This window comes from Antechinus flavipes, chromosome 1, assembly GCF_016432865.1.
Source record: "Antechinus flavipes isolate AdamAnt ecotype Samford, QLD, Australia chromosome 1, AdamAnt_v2, whole genome shotgun sequence".
Lineage (NCBI taxonomy): Eukaryota > Metazoa > Chordata > Mammalia > Dasyuromorphia > Dasyuridae > Antechinus > Antechinus flavipes.
Window position 1 is genome coordinate 110,111,899 of NC_067398.1, and position 25,791 is coordinate 110,137,689.

At 33.0% G+C, this 25,791-nt stretch overlaps 1 protein-coding gene across 2 annotated transcripts in view; it reads right to left on the bottom strand.

Moving 5' to 3' along the window:
• Positions 1–25,791, bottom strand: part of JAK2 (Janus kinase 2) — a 158,454-nt gene that overhangs the window by 25,569 nt on the left and 107,094 nt on the right. For both annotated transcript variants that reach the window (XM_051987735.1, XM_051987742.1), the window contains 8 exons: positions 21,842–21,999; positions 20,818–20,929; positions 18,032–18,218; positions 16,066–16,193; positions 8,565–8,699; positions 5,703–5,790; positions 2,433–2,560; positions 451–589 (listed from right to left, as the gene is read on the bottom strand). In XM_051987735.1, coding sequence (XP_051843695.1) covers positions 451–589; positions 2,433–2,560; positions 5,703–5,790; positions 8,565–8,699; positions 16,066–16,193; positions 18,032–18,218; positions 20,818–20,929; positions 21,842–21,999 — 1,075 coding nt within the window. The remainder of the gene's footprint in view (positions 1–450; positions 590–2,432; positions 2,561–5,702; positions 5,791–8,564; positions 8,700–16,065; positions 16,194–18,031; positions 18,219–20,817; positions 20,930–21,841; positions 22,000–25,791) is intronic.

Below are 25,791 nucleotides of genomic sequence, written 5' to 3' on the forward strand. Positions count from 1 at the left end.
TATTTTTCCCTTTCTTTCTTTCTTTTTTTTTTTTTTTGCTAAGACAATTGGGGTTAAGTGTCTGAGACTAGATTTGAACTCAGGTCCTCTTGAATTCAGGGCCACCTAGCTGCTCCCAGCATATTTTCTTAAATTTTTAATGAAAATAGGAAAAAAATATCTGAAACACTTGTGTCTAACCATAATACTAATGAATCACTGAATTTTTAAAAAGCATCTATTTCTTATTACTATAAAATTATTAAAATATATACAAGTCCTATGAAAATCTGTAGCAATTTATATATAATTCATTTTTTACTACAAACTTGTTATAATCTAGATTTTACACCTAATGAAGACCACAATACAATAAACAATATGTTGTATTTTTCTAAACCAACAAGCTATTTTCAAGCTATCTCAACATGAAACATATAGAAAGCTAAATCAGAACAATGGAAAACTTACTGTCTTTTGGCAAAACTGTAATACTAATGCCAGGATCACTGAGCTTGATGAAAGGAGGATTTCCTGTCTTTCTGTCCTCTTCTCTGATTAGCAAAATGTTCTTAGTACACACATTACCATGAGTGAGGCTTTTTTCTTCCTATTTAAAGGAGCACACACATACATTAGTATTAATTTGCCAATATTTTGACTATGTTATGTGAAGCACTATTAAATTTAAAATTGAGAAACATCTGAGACATGATAAATACTTTTTGTAAAGCTAAGAAAATATAAGATATAGGTATCATTCTTACCCAAATTATTAAAATTTTATTTTTATGTAACAACTATTTATTAATCTTCCTTAAATCTGAATTAACTGTCTCTATGAAAATAATGGGTAAAATGATACAAAAGAAGCAATACATTTGTAGCTTGGTGGCTCCTTTTTTTTTTTTTAAACTTTGTCCTACTTGCTTTTGAATATCGTAGGTTGGTGATATTGTGAAAAATTGCAAGATGTTTATTCTGTATACTCTTCTACATTTAGCTAAAAAGTTGAATTTTCTATTTTTTTTTAATGCAAATGCAGGTTTTGATTTTTTTTTCCCATCTTTTTTTCCTCTCACAGACCAGCATGGTATTTGTTTTCTCCACTGAGTTCCCACTTTGGTTATTAAGACCTTGTGCTTTCATTCTTGTTTACCCTCAAAATTGTGTCTAATTCTTTCTCAGATAATAGGCTCAGGGTTGCTTTTTTCTTAAGCACATGTAGAAAACTGCTGCTCCAAAGAATCTAATTTCTGAGATTGGAGTTTGAATTTTGTTTCACCCAAATGTAATCCCCTTCAGTTAAAAAATGATGATGAGTCCTTTAGACCTTTGTCCCTCCCTATTTGGATCCTGATTTTTGCCAAAAGTGAAATCATCTTTGTCTTTATCTTGTCTTTTATCAGAAATATCCTTTCAAGTTCTTTTGTTGTTTAGAGCCTTTTCATTAAACTTCAAAGGAGCAAAAAATCTAAATTCTGCAAATTCAGTATAACCAAAAATTTTCAACCAATCAGGATTACTTTGTGCACATGATAAATATGTTGAAGTTGGAGTCAATCTTTTGAAGAAATCTTTGCTGGAACCCTGCCATGCTATAGGGCAAACTGCCTAGAAAAGCAACACAATGTGCAACTTAGGAAGATATATTTGATTAAACTTGGGTCTCAGAGCAGTCTGGGAAGTCACCAAGTAGGATGGAATTATGCTTTATATACTGCCACCTTTAGTGTATTAAGTGATGATCATCACTAGATCATTTGTCATTAGTCCAACTGATTAGTTTGGGAACAAAAGTATTTTCCTTTAGCAACATCCTTTAGCAATCATCTTGTCCATTGTACAGACATTTGTCTTGCTATCTGAAGCTGGGTCATTGTGCTTTATTGGAACTCGCTTTCAAATGATCAAGTTATTTTTCCTTCAGTCTGTTTTTGTCATGTTATAGTAATGAAACATGTTTAGTTAACTAATGCTTAAAGACTCCAAAATGAAATGAATTCACAAGCCAAATGTGGGACCATGGATAAATCTCTTCCTCTCTTTAAGGCTCAGTCTTCATTTCCACAAGAAAAGTTTAATCTTAACAATGGCAAAAGTATTTCCCAATTCTGAAATTTCTTACAAAATGAGTAAGAAAAGGGTGACGAAATTCTATTGCTGTTAAATATCTGCATTTCTGGAGAAGATATATTTTGAATTTGCCTATTAATGGCAGAAGGACTATTTAATTATTTTAACAATGACTTTATTTTAGTCTAAACAATTGCATGAGTACCCCAATAAATATTCTTCGAATGAAAACTTCTATCTCTCAAGTTCTCTTTTGGATTTTTTGTCACATATTTACATTTTTCTTGTTTTCTATTTGTCTATAAATAGTACCTTTGCCTATAAAGGTACATCTACCATGCTATAAAGCAAAAGAAGATTTTTATTTGTTTACTTACAAGAAAATGCATAGCCCATGCCAATTGTTTGGCCACTTCAAGCTTCCATAATATGTTTATAGAATTTTTGTTCTTTTTAAGGTATGTGTCCAATGATCCAAATTTCACAAATTCTTGAACTAGAATATCTAAAAAGCAAAAGTACACAGGTGTAGTTGAAAAAAATACCACTTAGACATTTATAGAACATAACACACATAGATATTATACATAAAATAAAGACACAAATAACATAAGAAAAAAGATTAAACATGACCAATTTTTAAAATCTTTTATTTTACAACAGTTGTGCGATAAAATCTAAGTTATGATATATGCAATATCCTTATTTTATTATATAGTATTCCTAATGTTATTTACTACTGAAAAACTGCTACATATTCAATTTTGGTTGAAAAATTTCTACAATAGTTTTCCTTTAACAGGAGCAGCAGCCAAAGACACAAACAATTTATGTAAATATATCTATATACAACATACAGTATTAAAAGTAATTCCTTATTAATTTACTCTTTCAGTGAAGTTGTCAATTTTTTGTCAGGAAAAAAACAAACCATATTTTTCTTTCAAAAAGAGCCACAGGCTTAGCTTGAGAAGTGAAATTCACTTCAGTGATGTTAGTTACCAAGGTCAAAGGTTCACAAGACCTCATAGTTGTTTCTAAATTAACTTTTCATTAAACCTTGGTTGCTACCTGGATCCAGGACATATTTGTAGTAATCCAATGATTTCAAGTTTGACTATGACAGTAACATCTATTAAATATACCCCCTTCTTTCTTCTGATTATATCATCATTCTGATGCAGACTCTCATCATCTTACATACAGACTACAAAAGACACTTTTAAGCTAGTCTGTCTGCCACAAGTCTTTCTTTACTCTAGTTCCTCTTAATGCAGCTGCAAAAATGATATTTTTAAAACAGAGACATAACCATGTCATACCCTTCTCAACAAACTCCATTGACCTCCTATGACCTCCAGGATTAAACCTAAAATCTTCAGTTCAACATTTACAGCATTTATGCCTTAAGATCCCCCTCCTTCTACCTTTCCAGTCTTCTTAAACATTACATCTCCTCTACTAATTCCAATCCAGTGATACGGAAACACTTCTTCCCTTGGCTGTAGACATTTTTTCAGGAAATGAGAAAATTAAGCTTATAATGCTCTTTCTTCCTTATTTCTACCTCTTGGCTTCCCTGTCTTCCTTCAAGTCCCTCCTTCTACAGGAAGCCTTTTCCAATCCCTTTTAATTTTAGTGCCTTCCCCTCTGTTTATTATTTCTTATTTATCCATTACATAACTAGTTCACAGATAACTCATTTACTTGTGAGCTCCTCAAAGACAAGACTGTCTTTTGCTTATTTTGTATCCCTTAAACTTAGCATTTAATAAATGCTTTAATGATTGTCACAGTAGGCCCTAACTAAATAACATAAATTATATCTGCCAGATCAAACTTTTTAGTCTGGGGAATCCTTCACATTTAAAAAAATTTACTGAAGACTTACTTGAGAACTTTTGTTTAAAATGCAGGTCATATGAATCACTCTTAATAGTATTAGAAAATAATACACCTCAGACCTTGAAAGGGTATTGGGGACCTCTCTGGGAGCTTGAGAACACTGTACTAGATTACAACCTCCTTGAGAGCTAGAAACATGTCATTTAATTTTCATATTAACTCAACTGCACACAATAAATACTTAATAAAATGTTATATATGTTAAAACATGAAAATGATAGTTTGTTCTAAAAATGTTTTAAAAAGTGAAAGATGCAAATTCATGTTATAGTTTTGAAGATTGTATCATGAATGAAAATAATAATTTTAAAAACAATATGAAGTGGTCATTTATATTTGTCATGCCAACTTCAATATTTCAATGAAGCTACAATCTCATGGATATACACATTTCCCCATTTCTGCAATCCAGTGACAACCTCTTTGTTTTTTCTCACACATGATAGTAAATCTTCTCACTCTATGAATTTTATTCTTCCTCTTGCATTTCTAATTCCTGGATTGCCTAACTTCCTTCATGTCCTAGCTAAAATCCCATCTTTGGCAAAAAATCTTTCCCAAACTCTCTTAATGCTAATTTAAAAAATAAATAATTTTAGAAGATTATCTGCAGTTTATTCTAGCTATTTCTTGCTTGAACACAGTTTTTTGCATGATGTTTCTTCCATTCCACCATAATCTCTTGGAGAACAAAAATAATCTTTTGCCTTGATTTGTATCCCCAACACTTGGCACAATGCCTCAGATATAAAAATCACTTAACTTTGACTTGAAAATAAACTATACTCATTTTTATAGCTTAAATAATTTTTACTTGGGTTCTTCCACAGAAAATTTACAAAGGATCCACCTAACATACAGGAGATCTTCCTCTTTCTATGTCTTTTTACATTTTGTTGTACCAATATCACTCTAAGGCCCATCATCACTTGCCACTGGGATCAACCTAGGTGGTAACCTAATTTAGCCATGGTAACCTGTCATGCCTTGAAGGAAAAAAGTAGTTCTGTTATATGGCTTTATATGAGTCTGTATCCTTGCATTTTGAAAATCAATTAACATCTCCTTTTTTGTACTAATGAAAGAGAAGTAAGGTACAATTAATACAGAAATATCGAATAATAAAAAAAAATTATTTTTGACTTTTTGTAGACTGGTTTAGAATTCCTAATTATATTTTGCTTATTCTAATATTAAAAGCATTCAGCATATACTGTCTGCAAAGAAAGGAAATTTAAAAGCAAGCTGGATGAAATGGAAACAAACTTGTATTTTAAAGACTATTGTGGAATATCTTTTCTGGGTCATGGGCTTTATAAATTGTATCATTCTAGGGTCTAGATGAGTAAATAGCTAATTTAATTAGTTTTGCTAAAATACAGTCACATAAATGTTTTTTCTACTCACCCCAAAGAACTGGTGATTCATAACTTTTTTAAACAAATGATCAGATGCTGACATTTAAATAGCTATAATCACAAGCAAAAGTTGATGTTTTTAAATAGTACTCTATGGTTCTAGAATTTTTAATGGGCTGAAAGAACTTTATTTGAATCTCTACAGAACTGATTTTCTATTTGAAAGGTTGTACTAAAAATTCCTATATGTGTGGATTTTTGACAAATTATAATTTCTATGTATTTAGCTATGCTTCTGAAAAAGATCTTCCTGTGTTTGCAGAATGGACCTCCTCAACAGAAAGAACATGAAGTTAACATAAAATGACCAAACATTTTACTTACTCTCTTCTCCGCAGACACAGACTCCATAATTTAATACCAGATGCTTGTAAGAAAGCTGGCTCATCATGCTTGCTGCTTCAAAAAAAGACTAGAAGGAATTAAAAAAAACAGTAAGAGAAGGAAGTTTACTAGGTGAAAAGAGTGTGCTGTGATATCATGTATGATTTGATGTCTATAGAGTTTATAGGCCAGGGGTTCTAATGGGATGTGTCTAAGGGTTGTGTGTGATATTAATAGTTATGATAACTACTAACAGCAATTAACAATTATCTATTACTATTTCTTAGCATTTCAAGTAAGTCAGTTGACAAGTATATATAGTAAATCTATTCCAGTCACTCTGAAGATACATAGAAAAGCAAAAAAAAAAAAAAAAAAAGTTCCTGCCTTCAAACAGCTCATATTCTAAGAGGAGATAACAGATAAATAATAATACATTTTATATTTATATAGACACATATGTATGTGTATATTCATAGTACATATATGTACATACACATACACATGTATGCACATGTGAATATGTATGCAATACTATGTATATATTAAATACACACAGTATTTTCTCTTTTTTATTTATGTTTTCTTTCTTTTTTTTCCTTTCTTTTCCTTTTTCTTTTCTTTTCTTTTTTTCTTTTCTTTTTTTTTTTTTTTTTTAAGATATTTTCATAGTAGATGGATGGAAGTAATCTCAGAAGGAAGATGCTAGCAAGAAGGGAGATTGGAAAAAATCTGCTGCAGAAGGTAGGATCTGAGCCAAGTCTTAAGGAAACCAAGGCATAAAGAGATAGAAGAAAAGAGGGAGAACATTCTAGAAATGGGGAGAGGAGATGGTAGTTTGTTTGCAAGTAGGTTGGTGTAGTTGGATCAGAGTTCATAGAAGGGGTGTACAAAAACTGAAAACATATAAAGGGATCAGGTCATGAACGATTTTACAGGAAAACACTAAATTTTATATTTGATCCTGGCGATAACCAGGAACCACTGGAGTTTATTCAATATGTGTGTTGAGGAGCGGGGAGGAAGAGGAGATATCACAATCAAACCTACACTTAGGAAAATCACTTTGGTAGTTGAGGGGAGGATGACTTAAGCAATAAGACTTGAGAAAGGGAGGCCAATTTGATGGCTGTTGTAGAAGTCTAGGTAAGAAGTGATGGATGAGGTTCTGAAGTAAGGTGATAGCTATGTGAGTGGAGAAAAGGGGGTACATATTAGAGATTATGAGATGGCAGAAATGGGAAAATTTGATAACTGATAAGATATGTGGGGATAAGTAATGAGCCAAGGATATGACTAAGGTTGTGAACTAGTGAAAGGATGCTGGTCACCTCAACAATAATATGAAAGTTCAAAAGAAAGAAGGGTTTGAGGAGAAAGATGTTTTAAACATGTTGACTTTTAGATGCCTAAAGGACATCTAATTTAATAGGTCCCAGAGGTGATAATGAGATCACTTGCAGAAAGATAATAATCAAATCTATGGAAGCTGATGAGATCACTGAGAAAAAAAGAAAAGGTCCATGATAGAATTTTTAGGGACATATACAATCAATAAGTGACATGAAGATCTGGGAATCATTTGGATAAAGATGATAATCAAACCCATGGGAGCTGAAGAGATCACTGCAAAATGGAACAAGAGTTCCTAATCTCTTTGACATAATGGATAACCATTTTGGCAATCTGTTGAACTTACAGAAATTGCTCAAAATAATATTTTTTAAATACATAAAATACATAATTTTATAATATAATGGAATTACAAATAATATACAATTACTTATAAATTTTAAAGGAAATAAATTATATTGAAGTAATTACCAAGCCATTAAAAAAAAAGTTCATGGACACAAGTTAAGAACACAGGGAAGGAGAGAGAAGAAGGCTTAGGACAGAGTTTTGGGGAAACCTATGGTTAGTAGATAATTTATTAGGTGGGAGCTTTTGCCCCTTCTCCTAGGGCAAAACAACAACACAAAAACTCCTAAAATCAAAGATAAGCTTCCCCTTAAAGTAAGGATTTATTTTGGAAAGCTTCCAAAGTTAGTCTGAGTTGTGGAGACAGCAGTAGGGGAGAGAGGTAGGAAGGCTCCATTAGTGATAACAGTAAACAAGAAAGATTCATTGCTATACAACTGGAAAATCTGATATACCACTATAGGAAGTGACAATTTGGGTAGGGAAGGATCACTGTACCTTACTGTTCCTGGATGTCTTGGGTTCCTGGTAGTCTAATACTTGCCTAGCCTAGTATTTCTGGCCTATGGAGTCATTTGAAATGTCACAATACTCAGAAGAAAAGGTTAATACTAATTAGTTTGAAAATACATTTCTTTTACAAAGTATATCCTAACTTCAGTCAATAAGAATGATGAGAAAAAGTTGTTTCAGGGATTTAAAAAAAAAATTATTATTACATTAAAGAAGAAAGGGATACTATCCTGTAAAAGGACCAGTGAGGAAGAATGCTATCCATCTCCCGGCACTAAGATAATAAATTAATCTGCAGAATGAGATACATTTTGGGGAATTTGTTTTACTTGAGGCAGCTGGGTGGCAGAGTGGATAGAGTACAAGGATTAGAGTCAGGAAAAATCATCTTCCTGATTCAAATCTAACTTCAGATGCATTAATTGTGAAACCTTTGGCAAGTCATTTAACCCTTTTTGCCTCAGTTTCCTCATCTGTAAAAAAAAAATGTTTGCCAAATGGGGTCACAAATCAAAAAAAAAAAAAATGTCAGGAAACAGTTGTAAATAAAACATCATAACTACTACATAATTCCACAACAAAATCAGATGAATTAAAAAAAATAAAATTACCCTTTCAAGCATATTTCTAATCAAATAGGATACAAACCTCTGAATAATTTCTATGTGCTTTATCCAGAACTTTTAAAAGGACTTCTGTTTCATGGAGCTGACCATAGTCTCCTATTTCTCTTCTTACACCTTTAAAAATCTTGGTAAAAGTGCCTTGCCCAAGGCTTTCATTCTTTAAAAAAAAAAAAAGTTAGAGAAAGGTAAAATATGGAAAGAAAAATGTTAGAAACCAACAAGAAAGTAGGTCAAATATGAAAGTAAAATATACACATTTATTTACTATTTAAACTGGGATTTAGGATTCTATCAAGTAATTCTTCCATTTCATTAAACAATAATATAAGAATGAAAACAAGGGCAATAATAGCACATGTGATGTTTGTTGAAATACTTCAATATACTATAATCCAGGGAATTTATAATAGTCCAACAGAGTAATAAACTATACTAATATAATTAATTTATTATATAGTCTCCAGCTCATTTAATATAAAATTTATTACAATTATACAAAAAAAAAGTTCCCTAAGTATTGGTAGTTTCATTTAGAAAATAACTAATGAAGAATGTTTGTTAATTTCATTTAAAACTAACCAATTGCTTTTATGTATTTTAATTCCACTAATTAAAAAAAAAAAACAGCTTATGTCAGGTTACAAGACCATATTTTTTATCTAACTTGTAAGTCAAGTTTTAACTATGGAGTTCTTCTCTGCTTTTGCTTTCTCGGGTTACCTAACTTTTTCTCATATTCAGAAACAGTATCACACAAAATTTTTTTTTCATCTCCAGAATGAGACTTATTGAAACCAGGTAGGCATAAATTCTACATTCCACCTCTGAAAAGATTTTGAAAGTTTGGACAGGAAACCTGCCTTCTATAATTTAGCTTAATTTTCTATTTCATGACCATGGATCGCAGGAAAGGTCCTTTAGTGGCAGCTGGTAGACTTTTGTTTGGTGGACAGGTAAGGAGGGACAGTAGGATGCTGGCTATGTAAGATACACTGTAATTAGCTCAGTAACTATTAAGTCACTTTGTATCTTAGATTAGTCAAATTTCAGATGATTCTGAATCATTTAGGAGTGAATTGGCAACTGAGTGAGACTAGGCTTAGTTGGTCCAGAGGTTCCTACATCCAGTGAAAATCTTGGTCAAAATGATGTGGGAAAGATTACTTTCTAGATTCCCATCCTCTCCTAGTTAATAATATAAATTGCCCTTTAACTCACAAATCCTGGTCCCTTTGAATTCCAATAGAAGATCTGACCTGTTCCCAGCCCCACCCAGAAAAGGCCACACTGGGAACCCCTCTTTGCAGAGATTGCAAACATGGCTACCATGTGAGGACCCTCTGTCCACTGGACCCTGTGTCCAGTGCCCTCCTTATCTCTATCTTCGTCTATACTTTAACCTTGCTCACCTAATAATAAACCTCTTTTTATCAATCTAGCTCTCCGGGCCAATAAATGCTTTTATTGGGAACTTGTGCCGCTACTAGACCCCATTTACCGCTGTACCCTTGCGCCGAATCTGTATCCCAAACCTGCCACTAGACCTTAACCCTAATTTCATTTAGGTACCCCAAATCTAGACCTCAACAAAAATGCCAAAGGTAATTATTTTAAAGTTTTTTCCAAGAAGTGAACTGATTCAATATACTGAAAAAACATATTATCACAAAGTGAACCAAAATCTGTAAAGGTCCTGAGACTAGTTCTATTGTCCCGTTGTCCTTGAAAAGTCAAAACCTTTTGGAACTGCTGTAATAAAGAACCCGTCTGGCCGGTTAATCTTCTCAAAGCCAATCCTAAATTCACTGAATCTGAATGGAACCAGATTAACCCTGTAGGCAACACAATGGCCATCTGATAGTACATCAATCAATCAACATTTATCAAGTACCTACTATGTGCCAGGCACTGTGCTAAATGATGGGAATTCAAAAAGAAGCAAAAGATAATCTCTGCCTTTGAGGAGCTTATAGTTTAATGACACACCTAAAAGTCTCAGGGCAATTATATGTCCTGATTACAAAACAGGAGAAAGAAGAGCAAACACTTAAGTTGTTATAAATTGTAGAGGAAGAAATGTCTCTGGGAGAAACCTTACTTTCTGCATTGGTCTGAGAATTCCAACTCAGACATGGCAAAGCATGAATTAGCAATATGATCTATGGGTTTGTGGGATCTAGCTTATGTGATCTAGGGTGACTTTAAACAAGGCAAATTTTGAGAAAGGGGTGAAAAACCCCCTGTGTTTTGTTGTAGACAGCTCACATCCAGAGTACTGTTTTTAATTTGGTGTCACAACTTAGGGACACTGACACAATGAAGGAGGCACAAAGAGATAATCAGGATGACAAAAGGCCTTAAGCAAAGCAGTGAAGGAAAAAGAAACTTAGCACAATAATTTAAGGAGAAAACAAGGTCAATGGAAGTCCATTCTATAATGTTATTCGAAAGAACTAGTACTATTACTCAGTTTGGAGAAGTCTCCCTAAATGACGACTTTTCAAAGAACGTGATGGTAGGGATTTCTTCTAGATAGATGACATATAGGATTCCTTTCAAATCTAAGTGTTTATGATTTTGTGAAATATGCAACAGAATCAAGGTATATTTGAGGAAGAAGGGGTCTTAGACTTTATCTAGCTCCAATCCCTCATAATTTATAGAAAAATGAGCTGAGTTTCACAGAAGTGGTTACCTAGCTTCATAAGGAGTGGCAGCATTGAGAATAATAAAATCTAGTATTCCCAATCTAATGTTCTTTCCACTACCCTCTGATATCGGAGTAGATTTTTTCATAATAAAAGGGAATAAGAAGCTCCCTTTTAGGTCCAAAAGGAAAAGGGAATCTAAATAACTTATACTTATTACTTTTTTTTGATGATTTCCCAAGTAAAACTTAAGTTTAAAATTACAAACTAGCAGCATATTTTCTGATTCCTAATTCAAGTTTAATAATGTACTGGTTTCCATGTCTCTTCAATAATAGGAATAAAACAAATGAAGCAAGTTGAAAGTGTTATGCCACAGTTTTCTTTAACTGTCCTGACTCAGTTTCCCTGTCTCAGTTTCCTTAACTATTCTGTCTCTGACCCAGTAAAACTAAGGATTATTCGCTCTCGGGTTATGAATTAGCAAGATAAAAGAGTAGATCTCCTGACTCTTTTAGGGATTTACAATATTCCTTTAGAATATTCCAAGATCAACCCATGATATCTTTACTTCTTTGTCTCTGGAATTTTTAGGTTTTATGGCTTCCCCTCCCTGATAAAAAACTTTCCTCCCTTTCTCTTCTTTGTCTCCAAAAAGGTATTTAAGAAGTTGGGGTTCCTCCATTCATTGCTGGAGAATGGCGTCTGGCAGCTGTATGCTGGACGCTGGATTCTTTGGGTCCTCCAGCCCTGGGACCAACATGGATTCCTTGGTCCCAGTATACTTATCTCTGTCTGACTGGATAATCTGAGACGAGAGTCCTGTCCAGTCAATCTTACTCTCCCATTAATAAAATATTAAAAACTCTCTAATCTCTCTCCTGCCTTAGTTTCTCCGGCATTACAATTTGGAGGTCCTACCGAGATAATAGAAACTGAGAATTGGATTAGAGATTAGAGACCTCTCGGTCTCCACCTAGGCCTGAGGGGGGCTCAGGACCTGGGTCTGTTCCTTGAGAAAAGACCAGCACTCTGGCTACCCCAGAGCCTCCTAGAAAAAGGAAGCGGTTCTTCAGCCCCAGTCTGGCCTACAGTGGACAACGAAATCGATTCAGCATTTGATTCGGCATTCGGGAGAGTAAGTCTGTCTGGGTACCTTTTGGGGTACCATTTGGTTTTGGTTCTGGTTCTGGTCTGTTCTGTTGCTAGCAACCTGTGGTCTCAGAATAAATACCGACGGGTTTAAAATTCTGAGACGGGTATTTTCTGGGACGCTGGAGAACATCCTCTGGGTATGTTTGCTTAATGTTGTAACTGTGTAGTCTGTGTGATATATGTTCTATGTTCTGTGTGGTTTGTCTGTTATATTGTTGGTTGGAAAACAACGTTGCAACTGTGCATAGTAAATTGGAGCTCCATGTTTGTGTGTGTGTGTCTGTGTTAAAAGTTAGTAAGCTTGTAAGAGATAAGGATTCAGCCTCTGTGTTGCAGGCTTAGAAAATATCAAGAAGTTTGAAAAATCTTTCTCTCTCTCTCTCTGTCTCTGGCTGACTGCAGCAGCTTGTGAGAAAAAGGGAGAGAAAGGAAGAAATAAAAAAAAAGGGAAATGAAAAAAATAGATTGAAAGGGATTTGAAAGTTTGGAAAGTTAATATACAGCAGTATGCTAACATTTAAAGGAAAGAAGTTTGAATGGAATATCTAGGCATTCTCTGTGAAGGCAGAGTAAAGCACTAAATGGGCTTCCTTGGAAGTTTACAGAAGCCCCTTTGGATTCTGAAAGGGAAAAAGGAAACAAAACTTCCCTCTGAGGGTGGGGAATCCTGGAAAAAGCCCCTAGTCTGTTTTTGCTGATTTAAGAGCTTTGTTAAGTTTTGAGAACAATGATTAAGGAAAATTTGCTAGTGATTTTAAAATTTTTTTTAGGAAAAGCCTACTAGAGTAAAGAGCAATAAAATTCAAGCTTAGCCTGGCCTGGGCAATAAAAAGCTCTGGAGATAAGATGCTAATAGCTGTTAGAAGAAATGTGGTAGGAGAAAAAAACTTTTAAAAACAGCTGTATTAGTTTGATTCAGTTTGTTATTTCTAAAAGTTTAATTGCTATGTTAAAAAAAACCTTCTTGAATTCTTTTATGTGGAATTGGGTCTTTTGTATAAGTTTAAATTGATTGTATTGGGTCATCCTGAGGTTATTTAAAGGGCCTCTGAACATAATAATTTTTTTCTTTGTCCTTTTGAAAATGTTTGTTATGGACAATATGCAATTGGGGATATTTTTCTATGTATTGGGTATTTTAAAAGCAAAATGATTTGTATGTATAATGTTCACTCATGTAACATCTACCCAGATATGATAATTGTTCTAAGTTGTGAACTTACTGAGGCGAAATTTCTTTCTGTTATTACTGTAAGGTTATGGTAACTCTTTAAGATTTATCAGAAATTTGATTAATGACATTTGTTATTGGAGTTGTAAAAGTTTTGGGCTTAGAGTTAATTAGCTAATGCTATTTGGGAGTTTTAAAGCTCCACCCTGTGACAGTTACTGGGACAATTGATTGATAAGCTGTTAAAACTCAACTGCTTATGTTATGTTATAGTTGTGTTCTTGCATTTTTTCCTTCTGTAACTGATCTCTCTCTGATCAGAGCAATGGTCAATAGAACTGTTACTGCAATTCAATTATGTCGTGCCTTGCTATTTTCAGTCTGGTCATATGTAGTCATTGTATCCTAAATGCTTGGGCAACTGAGTATTTCGCCTGGTCATCCGTCTGTTACTGGATATTTGTGTTTTGTTCCTTTAAGGTTTCTACATGATAAGTGGACAATTAACAGGGGTCTGTAAGACTGCAGCCATTTTCTTGGCCTGTAAAGCAAACTCATCTCTTCACATAGGAAACTGCTTGTCAATTTATTTTGGCCTCCTCATGTTTTGCAACAGTTTGGTGAACTGAGTCTATCTGAGACTGATCTAATCTTTATGTGTTAGATTTGTGTTTTTGTTTTAGATTTTGGTCAAATTACAGATATTGACTTGCTTCTGGAACCTGGATCAGCTTTGATCAGCTTTGATTGTCACCACGGCACACACCCACTCTGCAAGGAATGAGAGCCTCCTGTCATTTCATAGCCTGAAGCAGAAGTTTTAAAATGAGACCATGGACTGGACCCTGCATCGAGTGTACTTTGGACTGATATGAGGGACTTTGGGAATGGTTGATGACTAACTGTTAAACCTTGCCTGGATCATCTATTACTCTGTGTTTAAGACTTGGGATGGGATTTGTTAAAACTGTAATTATTGCTGTTATGTTTGAGGGCTTTGAAGGAAATGCTACTGTATTAGTCTGTTATGTATAGGGATTTTGATTTGCTCTTGGGATTTATATGGGGAATGGTCATTTGATAATTCCTTTCCGTGAGAAAAAAAGGGGGGAGGTAGAGATAGAACATTGGGGAAACTGGTATATTTTTTCAAAATACCTGAAAGAATGGGAACCCTTAGCTCCTATTCACTTTGCCTTAAGCACTTTTGCCCCACCCCCTATCTCACTAGTTCAGATTGAATTTGGATGCTTTAGTTTTAGAATCCCTTATTTTGTTAAAATTGCCCTGGCAAACTCAGTTTTGGGGATTATTTTTTTAGAAAAGTTTTAGAAATCAGACACCTGTCCTGACACTGGCAGTCTCTCTGATCTGTTTTTCCATTCCTGTAACCCCAGTGCATTAAGTATTTCAGGATTTCAAAGGACCTTGAAGTTTGGCATGAGGCACCTAAAAAGTTTGGAGTTTGCCTGCCTTGATGGTCTGTGTAATCTGCTCAGAAATCTGTATTCTAATAGCAGTCCTGTTTCTCTGGGTGGGGATGGGTGGAGCTACTACAAGCCTCATCCTTCCCCCATGGAGAGGGCTGCCTCTCTGAATGGGCCTTGGACCCTGCTGCTTTGTAAGCAGAGACTGAGTTAAGTGCACAAATGACCACAGACCTAACTGTCCATCTCAAACTGGATTCTCTGGCTGAGATGGTGCTCTAGAATTGTAGAGGGCCTGACATGCTTGCAACAAGGGAGCCTCTGTACAGCTGTTAACTCTGGGGTTATCAGGGAGAGACTTGCTCTTGCCATATGAGTCCTTACATTTTTCTAGTTTTATTTTTGGCTCATTTGCTTTACATAGGGTGGGTCAAAGACCTCCTGGATACCTAGAGGAAGGTGCTAAGATTCAAAGGTTTGAATATTTAGGAGAGAGAGTGTGGAATGTTATGCCACAGTTTTCTTTAACTGTCCTGACTCAGTTTCCCTGTCTCAGTTTCCTTAACTGTTCTGTCTCTGACCCAGTAAAACTAAGGATTATTCGCTCTCGGGTTATGAATTAGCAAGATAAAAGAGTAGATCTCCTGACTCTTTTAGGGATTTACAATATTCCTTTAGAATATTCCAAGATCAACCCATGATATCTTTACTTCTTTGTCTCTGGAATTTTTAGGTTTTATGGCTTCCCCTCCCTGATAAAAAACTTTTCCTCCCTTTCTCTTCTTTGTCTCCAAAAAGGTATTTAAGAAGTTGGGGTTCCTCCATTCATTGCTGGAGAATGGTGTCTGGCAGCTGTATGCTGGACGCTGGATTCTTTGGGTCCTCCAGCCCTGGGACCAACATGGATTCCTTGGTCCCAGTATACTTATCTCTGTCTGACTGGATAATCTGAGACGAGAGTCCTGTCCAGTCAATCTTACTCTCCCATTAATAAAATATTAAAAACTCTCTAATCTCTCTCCTGCCTCAGTTTCTCCGGCATTACAAAAGAAGATATTATTTCAAAGTAGGCATCCAAATTTTAAAATTTTAAATGGAAATTATCTGCATCCAATGACTTACAAATATTAAATCTTCATTTCTGATTTTATGAAACACCATTTGGTTCACATTATTATGCCTCTGAAATGTTGGTGATGTGGGAACATCAGAAATGCCATTACTCCTGAAGACTAGAAGATTTGATTTATCTAGAAGAGTCAAAAGGAAAAATAATTTGTCAATAATATAAATTAACTGGTATCTAGCACATCTTTAAAAAAAGCCAACAATGTAAATTATTGACAATATTAAAGAAAACAATACATGATGGTACTCAGAATGGTTACTGATCTTTGAGATGTTTCATTAAAATATTCTTAGATCTGAAACTTATTCATTAAATTTGATCCTCAAATATTTGAACGGAAGATATATTTCCAGAAAAATGAATAAACAATTCACGATTAAAGAATTAAAATCCTTTCATCTAAAATATAAATGGATATTATTTTTTTCAATGTAATCAATACCTATTTCCCAAAACATTTATTTCAGCAAATGACATGCTTTTTTATTCCTTCAGAAGGAAAAAAAAAAAAAACTAGTTTGTACTTATTCCTGAATTTGTAAATTACTGGTACACGTTAAGTGCTAGAAACCTGGTAAGAATAAGGAAATGGTAAGATTAGCACTACAAGAGAGATGTGGAAAGGTTTCAAATGTTAATTCCTTGATTCTATACAATGTTTGCTTTGGTGATATGGGAATGAATAATACTTTCTACTTTTAGGACACTTCCTTTTGTTGTTTTTTAAACAATTTGGGGTATTGTGAAATTTACAAAGTGCAGTCAAATAACACTTACCAGTGCATTGTTTTTATTTAATGACAATGCTATGTAATAGGTCTATCAGTTTTGATAGTCATTATTATCTAGGGCAGCTAGGTGGTATAGCAGTTATTAGAGTGTAAGGCCTGAATCATCTTTATGATTCAAATCCAGCCTCAGACACTGAATAGCTGTGTGACCCTGGGCAAGTCACTGAATCATGTTTGCCTCAGTTTTATCATCTGTAAAATGAACTGAAGAAGGAAATGGCAAACCAGTATCTTTGCTAAGAAAACCCTAACAGGGGGTCACGAAGAGTCAGACATGACTGAAAAATGACTGAATACATATTATTATCTTCCCAGCAGTGGTTAGATTTAAATTTCATTTCCTGTGGAAACATCTATTTATTTTTATTGTTTGTTATTTTTGCTCTGGGGGACATAATAATGTGCCTACATTTCAGAAAGAGTTCATGTGTTATGAACATAGTTGGATGATTAATGGTTTCACAATTCTCAAATTGTACACATTTTCTATGAAAATTTTCACTTGGCTTGACCCTTTTTGACAGTAAAAACTAGATGACACTTCACTGTTCAACTGTAGTTGAATCTGAAAAGGAGTCACCATTTTGAAAACTGTCAATGAAAACAAATCTATCTTAGTTACTGAATCCTTCTCCCTCCTCTCTGTTCTCCACCAGTATCACTGATATTTTATTACATTTCTCTTCATTTCTTTGATTAATGGGATTTATGCATTTTTGTTCTGGGAAGACAAATAATTTCTCATTTTTTTCTAATTTCAGAGCTACAGAAACTGAGTCATTGAAAAAATAAATAGAAATAGCTTTACTTTTAGTAATGTATAAATATGTCTAGAACTGAAAAATTAAATACAAACATCTTTACTCATAGTAGCATACAAATGTCTAGAAGTACTTCTCATGAGTTTAGCATATACATACTTAATATATTACAATTTATGCTTTAGAATGAAATATAGTATCCCAAGAACACTTGCCATTTTAGAGACTCACACTATTAAAGATTTAGATAAAAAAAAAAAAAAAAAAAACTGGCCTTGTTCCAAAGTGAGAATGGTTGCACATCAAATATGAGAACAAGTTTCTGTAAATCTTTTGCTATCATTTAAAAAATATATGTAAGATATCCATGTTAACAGCAAATAGAAAAGACTATAAAGTTTTCTTACCTTTGGGCTTTGGGGGGCAACACTTAATAAACTGGAAAATGATGTTATCTGAGCGGACAGTTTCCATCTGATAGCAATTCAAGAGGTCCTTAAGATTAGTGAAGTTCTTTTTAGTCCCACTGAGGTTGAACTCTCCATTCTCATTTTTTGTAATCAAACAGTGCTTATAATCAGTGATATTTTCTCGCTTTTTGAGTTTAATCAGAAAGAAAGAGGAAAAAAATCATAATAACGGTCACAATGATGAAACTAACAAGTGGAATATTGCAAAAAGAACAAAAAACTCCTGAAACAAAACCAAACAACCTAGAAGAACCTATATGGAAACTTAAACTCTGATATCTAAAGCACTGCCATTATATATGTGAACTTCTTGCCAAAGAAAACTATCTAATAATATCATACAAGTGCTTTAGAAATGAGTCCCAACAACAAATAAACAATACAATAATAATTTTTTAAAAACTGAAGCTGCCTATTAAATGAAATAGCTATAACAAAAATCAAAGGTTTTATAGATGCGCTTCCAACTTTTGTTTCCACTTTCTTTACTTGTTCCCTAATAAGTGAAGTTTAGAAGAGTAGAATGGCAGAAATTTTGCCTCAGCCCACTATATTCTATATATGCTCTCTCAGTGAGCAATCTATTACCATACTTTCAAAGCTATCTCATCAATGAAAAATGATAGCTAACTAATGCCTTAAGGTTTAAGCATTTCACATGTCACCTCAACTGGGAGACATAGTGTAGCTTTTTATTGTATCTTATCTTGTAATATTATCTTATAGTTTCATGTGTTTAATACTTGATTTCCTTTAAATATTTTAAGTTTATTGAGGTTAGAGACTCTATCATAGTTCTTTTGTAACCTCCAAAGGAACTAGTACTGTGTTAGGTATGCTGTAGCAAGAATTCCATAAATATTTGCTGGATTTGATAGAAATAAAAAGTAAGAGTGATTATTTTGGTAAAATGTCATTTATGCACCAAGAAAACAATTAAGACCTACTTGTTATTCCATATGTATCAATCTGTTTCTTGTGAAATGTTCAGATGCTCTTGAGTTATCTATCTCAGAATACTCAAGGAAGCATGATATTTCAAGCAAATTTTAACCCCAAATGATAAAATGAAAATAGATTTGCAAAGAAAATTTTTTCATTTCAATTAATAAATCAATTAATAATCAATTATTGATATTATTAATTAATTATCAAAGATGTTTTTAAAATAAGAATAGTTATAATAATAAAAAATAAATTATGTTCTGTAATGTAAATGAACAATATCTAAACTACTGTAAATACCTGTCCCAGGGAAAAACAAAGTTGACAAATGAAAATATAGTGTAGTGGATGGAGTGCTGGTCTCAGAGTGAGAAAGACCTAAGTTCAAATCCCATCTCTGACACATACTGGCTGTGTGTCCCTAAGCAAGTTATTGAATTCTCTAAGGGTCCACAGGCAGCTTACGAATATTAAAATTTGCAGAAACAATGCACATCTGCATTGGCAGAGAAAGTACCTGTGAAACCTGTGAAATCACAGGGCCAATTTTTAAAAAAAGTTAACAAATTACTTTTGCATCTTACTTAAAGCATACAATATGAGGTTAATTAGAAAAATATTATTCCTGCTTTGCAGATAAGAAAATGAAATGTGAAGTTACTTACCTAAAGTCATACAGATAATACTTGTTACAGTGATTATAACAAGTCTTCCAATTCTTGATTCTCAATTTGCTATTTTTAAAAAAAATTTTTTTAAATGCCAGAAATCTACTTTCATAATCTATGAAATTATATTTTAGGCAATATCAATGTATTAGGTACTTCTGTTAACAAAATTCTTCCTTAGATCTGATCTAATACTAATCTATTTTATACGAAAATCTTCATTGTAGTGAAGTTTTAGCAGAGTTTCATGTTTAAAAAAATACAGGTTGTAATTCACTATGATACTGAATTTATTGTTCAAAACCATTCCTTAAAAAGAGATTACACTGTTTAAAAGACTTTAAGGCAGGGTTATGTGGTAAAAAGAGGAAAAGGTTTGAAGAGAGGAAGACCTAGTTCTCACACTAAAAGTTGTGCTATCACTTAATTTCTCTGAGGTTCAATTTCCCCAGCTATAAAAAGGGAATACTATCTATAGAATCAAATTCTATAAATCTTAAAACTCTATGAAAATGTTAGCTTTTCTTACAGTACTTTTATTTCCTTATAATTTTATTTCTTTTTATACCTTTATACATTTTAAACGTACATTTTAATGACTTAAATTGCTCATAAGCTATTTTGTTTTTCCTTGTTTGATAAAACTTTCTAAGTAAAATTTAAATCAAGGACTGAATTGATTTGGGCAAAATGCTATTTAACAATGAGCACAATGAGCACAAACAAATTGCAAGTGATTATAACAGAAATTTGTTGTAAATATTTCTATGATTTTTCATTAATTATTTAAATAATGTGATGACTCATTATGGTATGTTGATAAAATCTATGCCAGGAGATGGCAAATTATAAAGAATCCTACTAATATAGAAAGATTTTGAACATAGAGCCAATGATTAAAGGACTACATATATCTGTTGACCAAGGCATATCCTACTCAAGACTGGAGAAGGTTCATCAACAGAAAGTTGACTACTAGGTAATGAACTTTTTCAGTGATATCAAATAACAAAGACTACCACTAATCCACCAAATGGGTAAAGAGTTTCAATAGGGAAATAAGTACTCACATGAACAAAAACCACAGAGACATTAACATTGTCTACTTACCTCAACGGCAAAAGTGAGAAAATATGTATTAAAGTCCTTGGGGCTACATCGAAGGACATAGAGTCCAGTCTGATTACCTGCTTTCTTCAGTTTACTTATGGCAAAATCCATCCTGAAGGTAAAGAAGAAGTCATCTGTTTATCAGGAAAATGATAAGATGAGTACATATAACTGCTGACAATGATCACTACTACTACTATTACTACTACACCACATACATATACACATATGTATGTATATACACATAAATATACACATTATATACAAATGTGTATGTTCACATTTCAAAACCAAATTTTTTCTTTATGTTACTTTTACATATATGGTAAAAGTTTCAAGTAGAGAAATTACTATGGATTGTAAGAACAAATGTTTATTATTAAAAGATGAAAAATAAAAGTGAAGTCCAAAAAATTGAGACTTTTTATTCTTTATGGTTGCAGATAATTTTTGTAAGGAAAAAAAATTAACTATTCATACTGAATTTAAACCAATCTTGCAGATGCTCCTATTGCTTTGGAAACACAAAAAAAGGACACTGATGGCTTTTGTGATGGAACAAATTTGCCAGAAACAATAATAAAATTTTATTTTCTTGATGTCTCCTGCCTTCTAATCTTAATTCTATATTTAAAACATTCTTTTTCACAATATCACATCTATTTTTGATTATCTCTGAAATCAAGATGGCATAAAACTGTGCAACTGATTCTAAAGTATGTACTAATCAAATAATACACATGTATACACTGTAATAATTCAAATAGTATCAAAGTCTTAGGAAAGAACATATTCATATTGCCACTGAAAATCTGAAGCAAGTTGAAAATAAAAAAAAACCTGGTTTTGAAAATTTACTTACATATGACATACAGGTGGAATATTTCAAAAGATATTCAAAAGATATTTAAACAGTAACAAAATTTTATAAGCATATTGACTGGGGTTAGTATGTCATTGTTTCTTCTGTTCAAAGTTTTCTGGTAAGCCTTCTTCCTCCATTTTAAAAGAGTTCATTACTTACGAAATTGGACCATGACAGTTGCTTTGAATATTTTCAAGGACTGTTGGAGGAGCTACTTCTTTACAAAGGTAATGGTGTGCATCTGCAGTTAATCTATAGTATCCATCAATTAAGGATACAAAAGATAGCGCTTCTCTCAATGAACGAAATTCAATTTCCTGAAGGCAATGAGAGGGAGAAAAGAGAATGAATATCTACTGATACAGTTTAAGAATCAACTAATAAATGCCAACTGTGTACTAGATATTTTATACAAAGATAATTAGTCCTAATAACTATCAATGGTCTTAAGTTGTAAACATTTAGAATTCTTATAGCAGCAAATGTTAAGAAAAGGCAAAGATAACTCAAACAGTTACTTGCTTCTTAATACACAGTGATACTTAAGAGTCCAGTGTTATATGTAACACCTCAGAAATACATTTCAAAGAAGATACTAAAATATTACTATGATAACTAACAAAAGTTTTTTTTCTTCTTTTCATTATATTGGTTTCTACAAAATGGTTTCCCCAATAAGGCTTGGAAATACAACATTAAGTCTTTCTTTAACTTTTATAAAGGGGGCATCTCTGAAGATGATGCTCTCATATTACAAATACTTTTACCCTCTCTCCACACTTTCCATTCTTTGGCTTTATGCATTTCTTGTAGCAAAGCATATTGTTTCAAACATCTCTAATACACTTCTCTTTTATAGTTAATAATATGTACATAATTTGTTTCCTTCTCAAAGCAAATTCTATGAAAGCAAGGACTTTATATGAAGAAATTAAAAACATGTTGAAATATAGTTATGTAAGCTGCATTTATGACCTTGTTTTTAACACATATTGGCTATATGATTCTGAACAAATAATACCATTTTAATGCCACCAGGAAACTCTAGTGGCAAATTACTTATGTAAATAAATCAATAAATATGCTGAAGGCCTCTGGTACCCCAATGGATAAAGTATCAGGTCTGGAGTCGGGAAAACCTGAGTTCAAACATGGCCTCAGATATTTACTAGATGTGTGACCCTGACAAACTCATTTAATCTTTTTTTTTTTTTGATCTCAGTTTTCTCATTTGAAAAATGAGGATAATAATAGCACCTTTGCCCCAGGGTTGTCATGAAGATCAAAAGGGATAAAAATAGTAGCACAGAATAAGTGCTATATAAATGCTTTCTTTTATTATTATATTATATATATTATATTATAAAGATTGCTCAATCTCTAAATTTTTAAAATAGAAATCATTTTAGAAAAGTAAAGAATCTCACAATTCACAAATATTTGGTAAATCTTAAAATTTTTCATTTGAAATTTTCAGATATCAAATATTCCTTAAGTGCGACAGCTGTCAGAAAGGCTTTGTTACTGTCTGTCTTAAAAGAAAAATGTTCTTACTTCATCTTTTATTACCTCTTCAATACATTCCACCTGCCCTAGTCAGACTAATCTGCTAGCCATCAATGTTCATGACTTGCTAATTTTATTTACATAAAGCTCTCTCCTAGAAAGTATTTCCCTTTTCTCCCCTTAAGCCATGTCTTCCATCTTCTTTAAAAACTATCCACCTAAAAAAATTAACTTCACGAGGCTCTGACCACTTCTCTTCTTTGTAATTATTATACACTTAGTTACTTCAGAGATGTACATCATCACCAGAATTTAATTTTATGCTTAAGAAGAGGAACAGTATTTGTTATTTCTTTTGTAGATCTGTTGTCATTTAATCTACAGGGTTCTAATCTATGGGTTCTACAAAGTGAATGAATGAGTAGAAAAAATTATCAAGACATAAATGACCGAATCTCAAAGGTTTTTTTTTACAAGTCGTACATAACAGTATTTCTGAGTCACAACTACCTACTACACTGGGGAAATCTCAAGCTTCTAGTTTTTGTGAGACTTACTAACTATATAGGTTCCTGACCATTGCAGGTTATCATGATAGTCATACTAACGATAAAAATCCTAGTACAAGAGGACTTGATAATGTACCAGAACAGAAAACGTGCCTTGTGATGTCAGTTAAACCTTCAGATTTGAAGTGGTGTGTGTGTGTGTGTGTGTGTGTGTGTGTGTGTGTGTGTGTATGTGTGTGTAGAGGCAGAGAGAAAGTGCACAAAATATTAGGTGTTCTCAAGGCACAAAATGAACTGAAGGGTCAATTACTGACCTCAAAAAGATTATAATCTAGTTGGAGAGAGAAAAAGATAATTTTTTAGTGATGTTGACATAAGAGCTCCTATTTCTAAAATGACATCTATGCTATGCTCTCTAATGAGAGTAAGGAAGGTCTAGTTTGAATGTAATTATGCTAATATGTTGTAAAAAAATAAAAACTATTTTCAAACTCTGTCATCACAGCTGTTTTTATGAAACTGAAGACATATTTTTATATCAGTGCCTGATATATAAGTAGATGCTAAATAAATGCTTGTTGCTTGACTGATTCTATCACATTTAACTCTAAGAAAACTAAGTGTGATTTGTAAATAGCAGAAGAAATTTTGAGGCTTTAGACAATTTATATTTTTAAAGTATAACTTCTTTTTATTCTAATCATTTACGTATGGCATCATCATGAGAATTTCTTAAACGTCTAAAAATATTTTTATATAAAGAAATCGCAGCCAATAATACCTTGAATTTATCAAACATATTAAATAATCTAATTCATACACATCATATATGTGTGTATGTTAAAAAACACACACGTGTGTCACGTGTGTGTGTGTGTCAGAAGATGCTGACATTTAAGAACAATAACATAAACTGACCCATTTTCTACCCTAAATTTCAGTCTTATATCATTAATTACCTATTAGACATTTCAAACTGGATACCTCAGATTTCAAACTCAACATGTTTAAAACCAAACTCTTTATTTTTGTGTCTAAATCCTTTCCTCTTTTAAACTTCCCCATTTCTGATGAGGACACCAGCATCCTTCCAGTGCCTCAGGTTTGTAATTTTGGCATGATTCTCAATTTCTCTCTTTCATCCCATGTAATCATCTGCTTGTTAAGTTTTGCTCTTTCTACCTTCACAACATCTCTTTCAGCAGAATCTATTTTCTTCACTCACACCAGTAACATTTTAGTTCAGGGCTTCATCACCTCTTATCTAAATTAGTATAACAGCCTCCTAATTGTGATTCAAGTTTCTCCAAATCATTCTAGGAAATCCTATATGCTTGTGCCCAAGCAAAATTCCTTAATTAAAGACTTACGTGATTCCCTTATTTTACTAAGTGTAATGGTTTCCTATTACCTGTAGAATAAAATATAAATTCCTTTGCTTGGCTTTTAAATCTCTATACAACCTGGTTTAAACTTAGCCTCATTAGACATTATGAGTCCTCCCCATTCAGCAATCCAGACAAACTGGTCTTTTTGTTCCTCACTTAAGACTATCTCCCATCTCACAATTTTTATACTGATAGTCTTTCACATCTGAAATACACTTCTTTCCTACCTCCATGTCACAGAGTCTATCTCTTGTTCAAAGATGTGGCTTAAGAACCATTTTCTGCAAGACTTTTCTGATTCTCTGCAACAAATAAGTGTCCAAATTCTCAATACCACCTATTGAACTACTTTCAGAGTGTATGTCTGTATGCAAATCTTAATTTTATGTTTATGCTATATATGTTTTTATATGTACTTATTACTTCCTTGATTAGAATGAAATCTCAGTGCAAGCAGAGATTATTTTATTCTCCATACTTATATCCCCTGGAACCTAGCACAATTCTTGGCACATAATAGGTGATTAATAAATTTTTTTAATGTATTTGAAATATTCTTTAGTGATGTGTGCTGTGATTATTTTTTTAAATGACTTCAGCTATCCAGAATCTGATAGATGTTTCCATTGGCAGGATATTCTCACTTTAGTTTTAAAGAAAGGCATTATTTCTTCCAAGTACATAAGTAAGAAGGAGTTTTCTATAA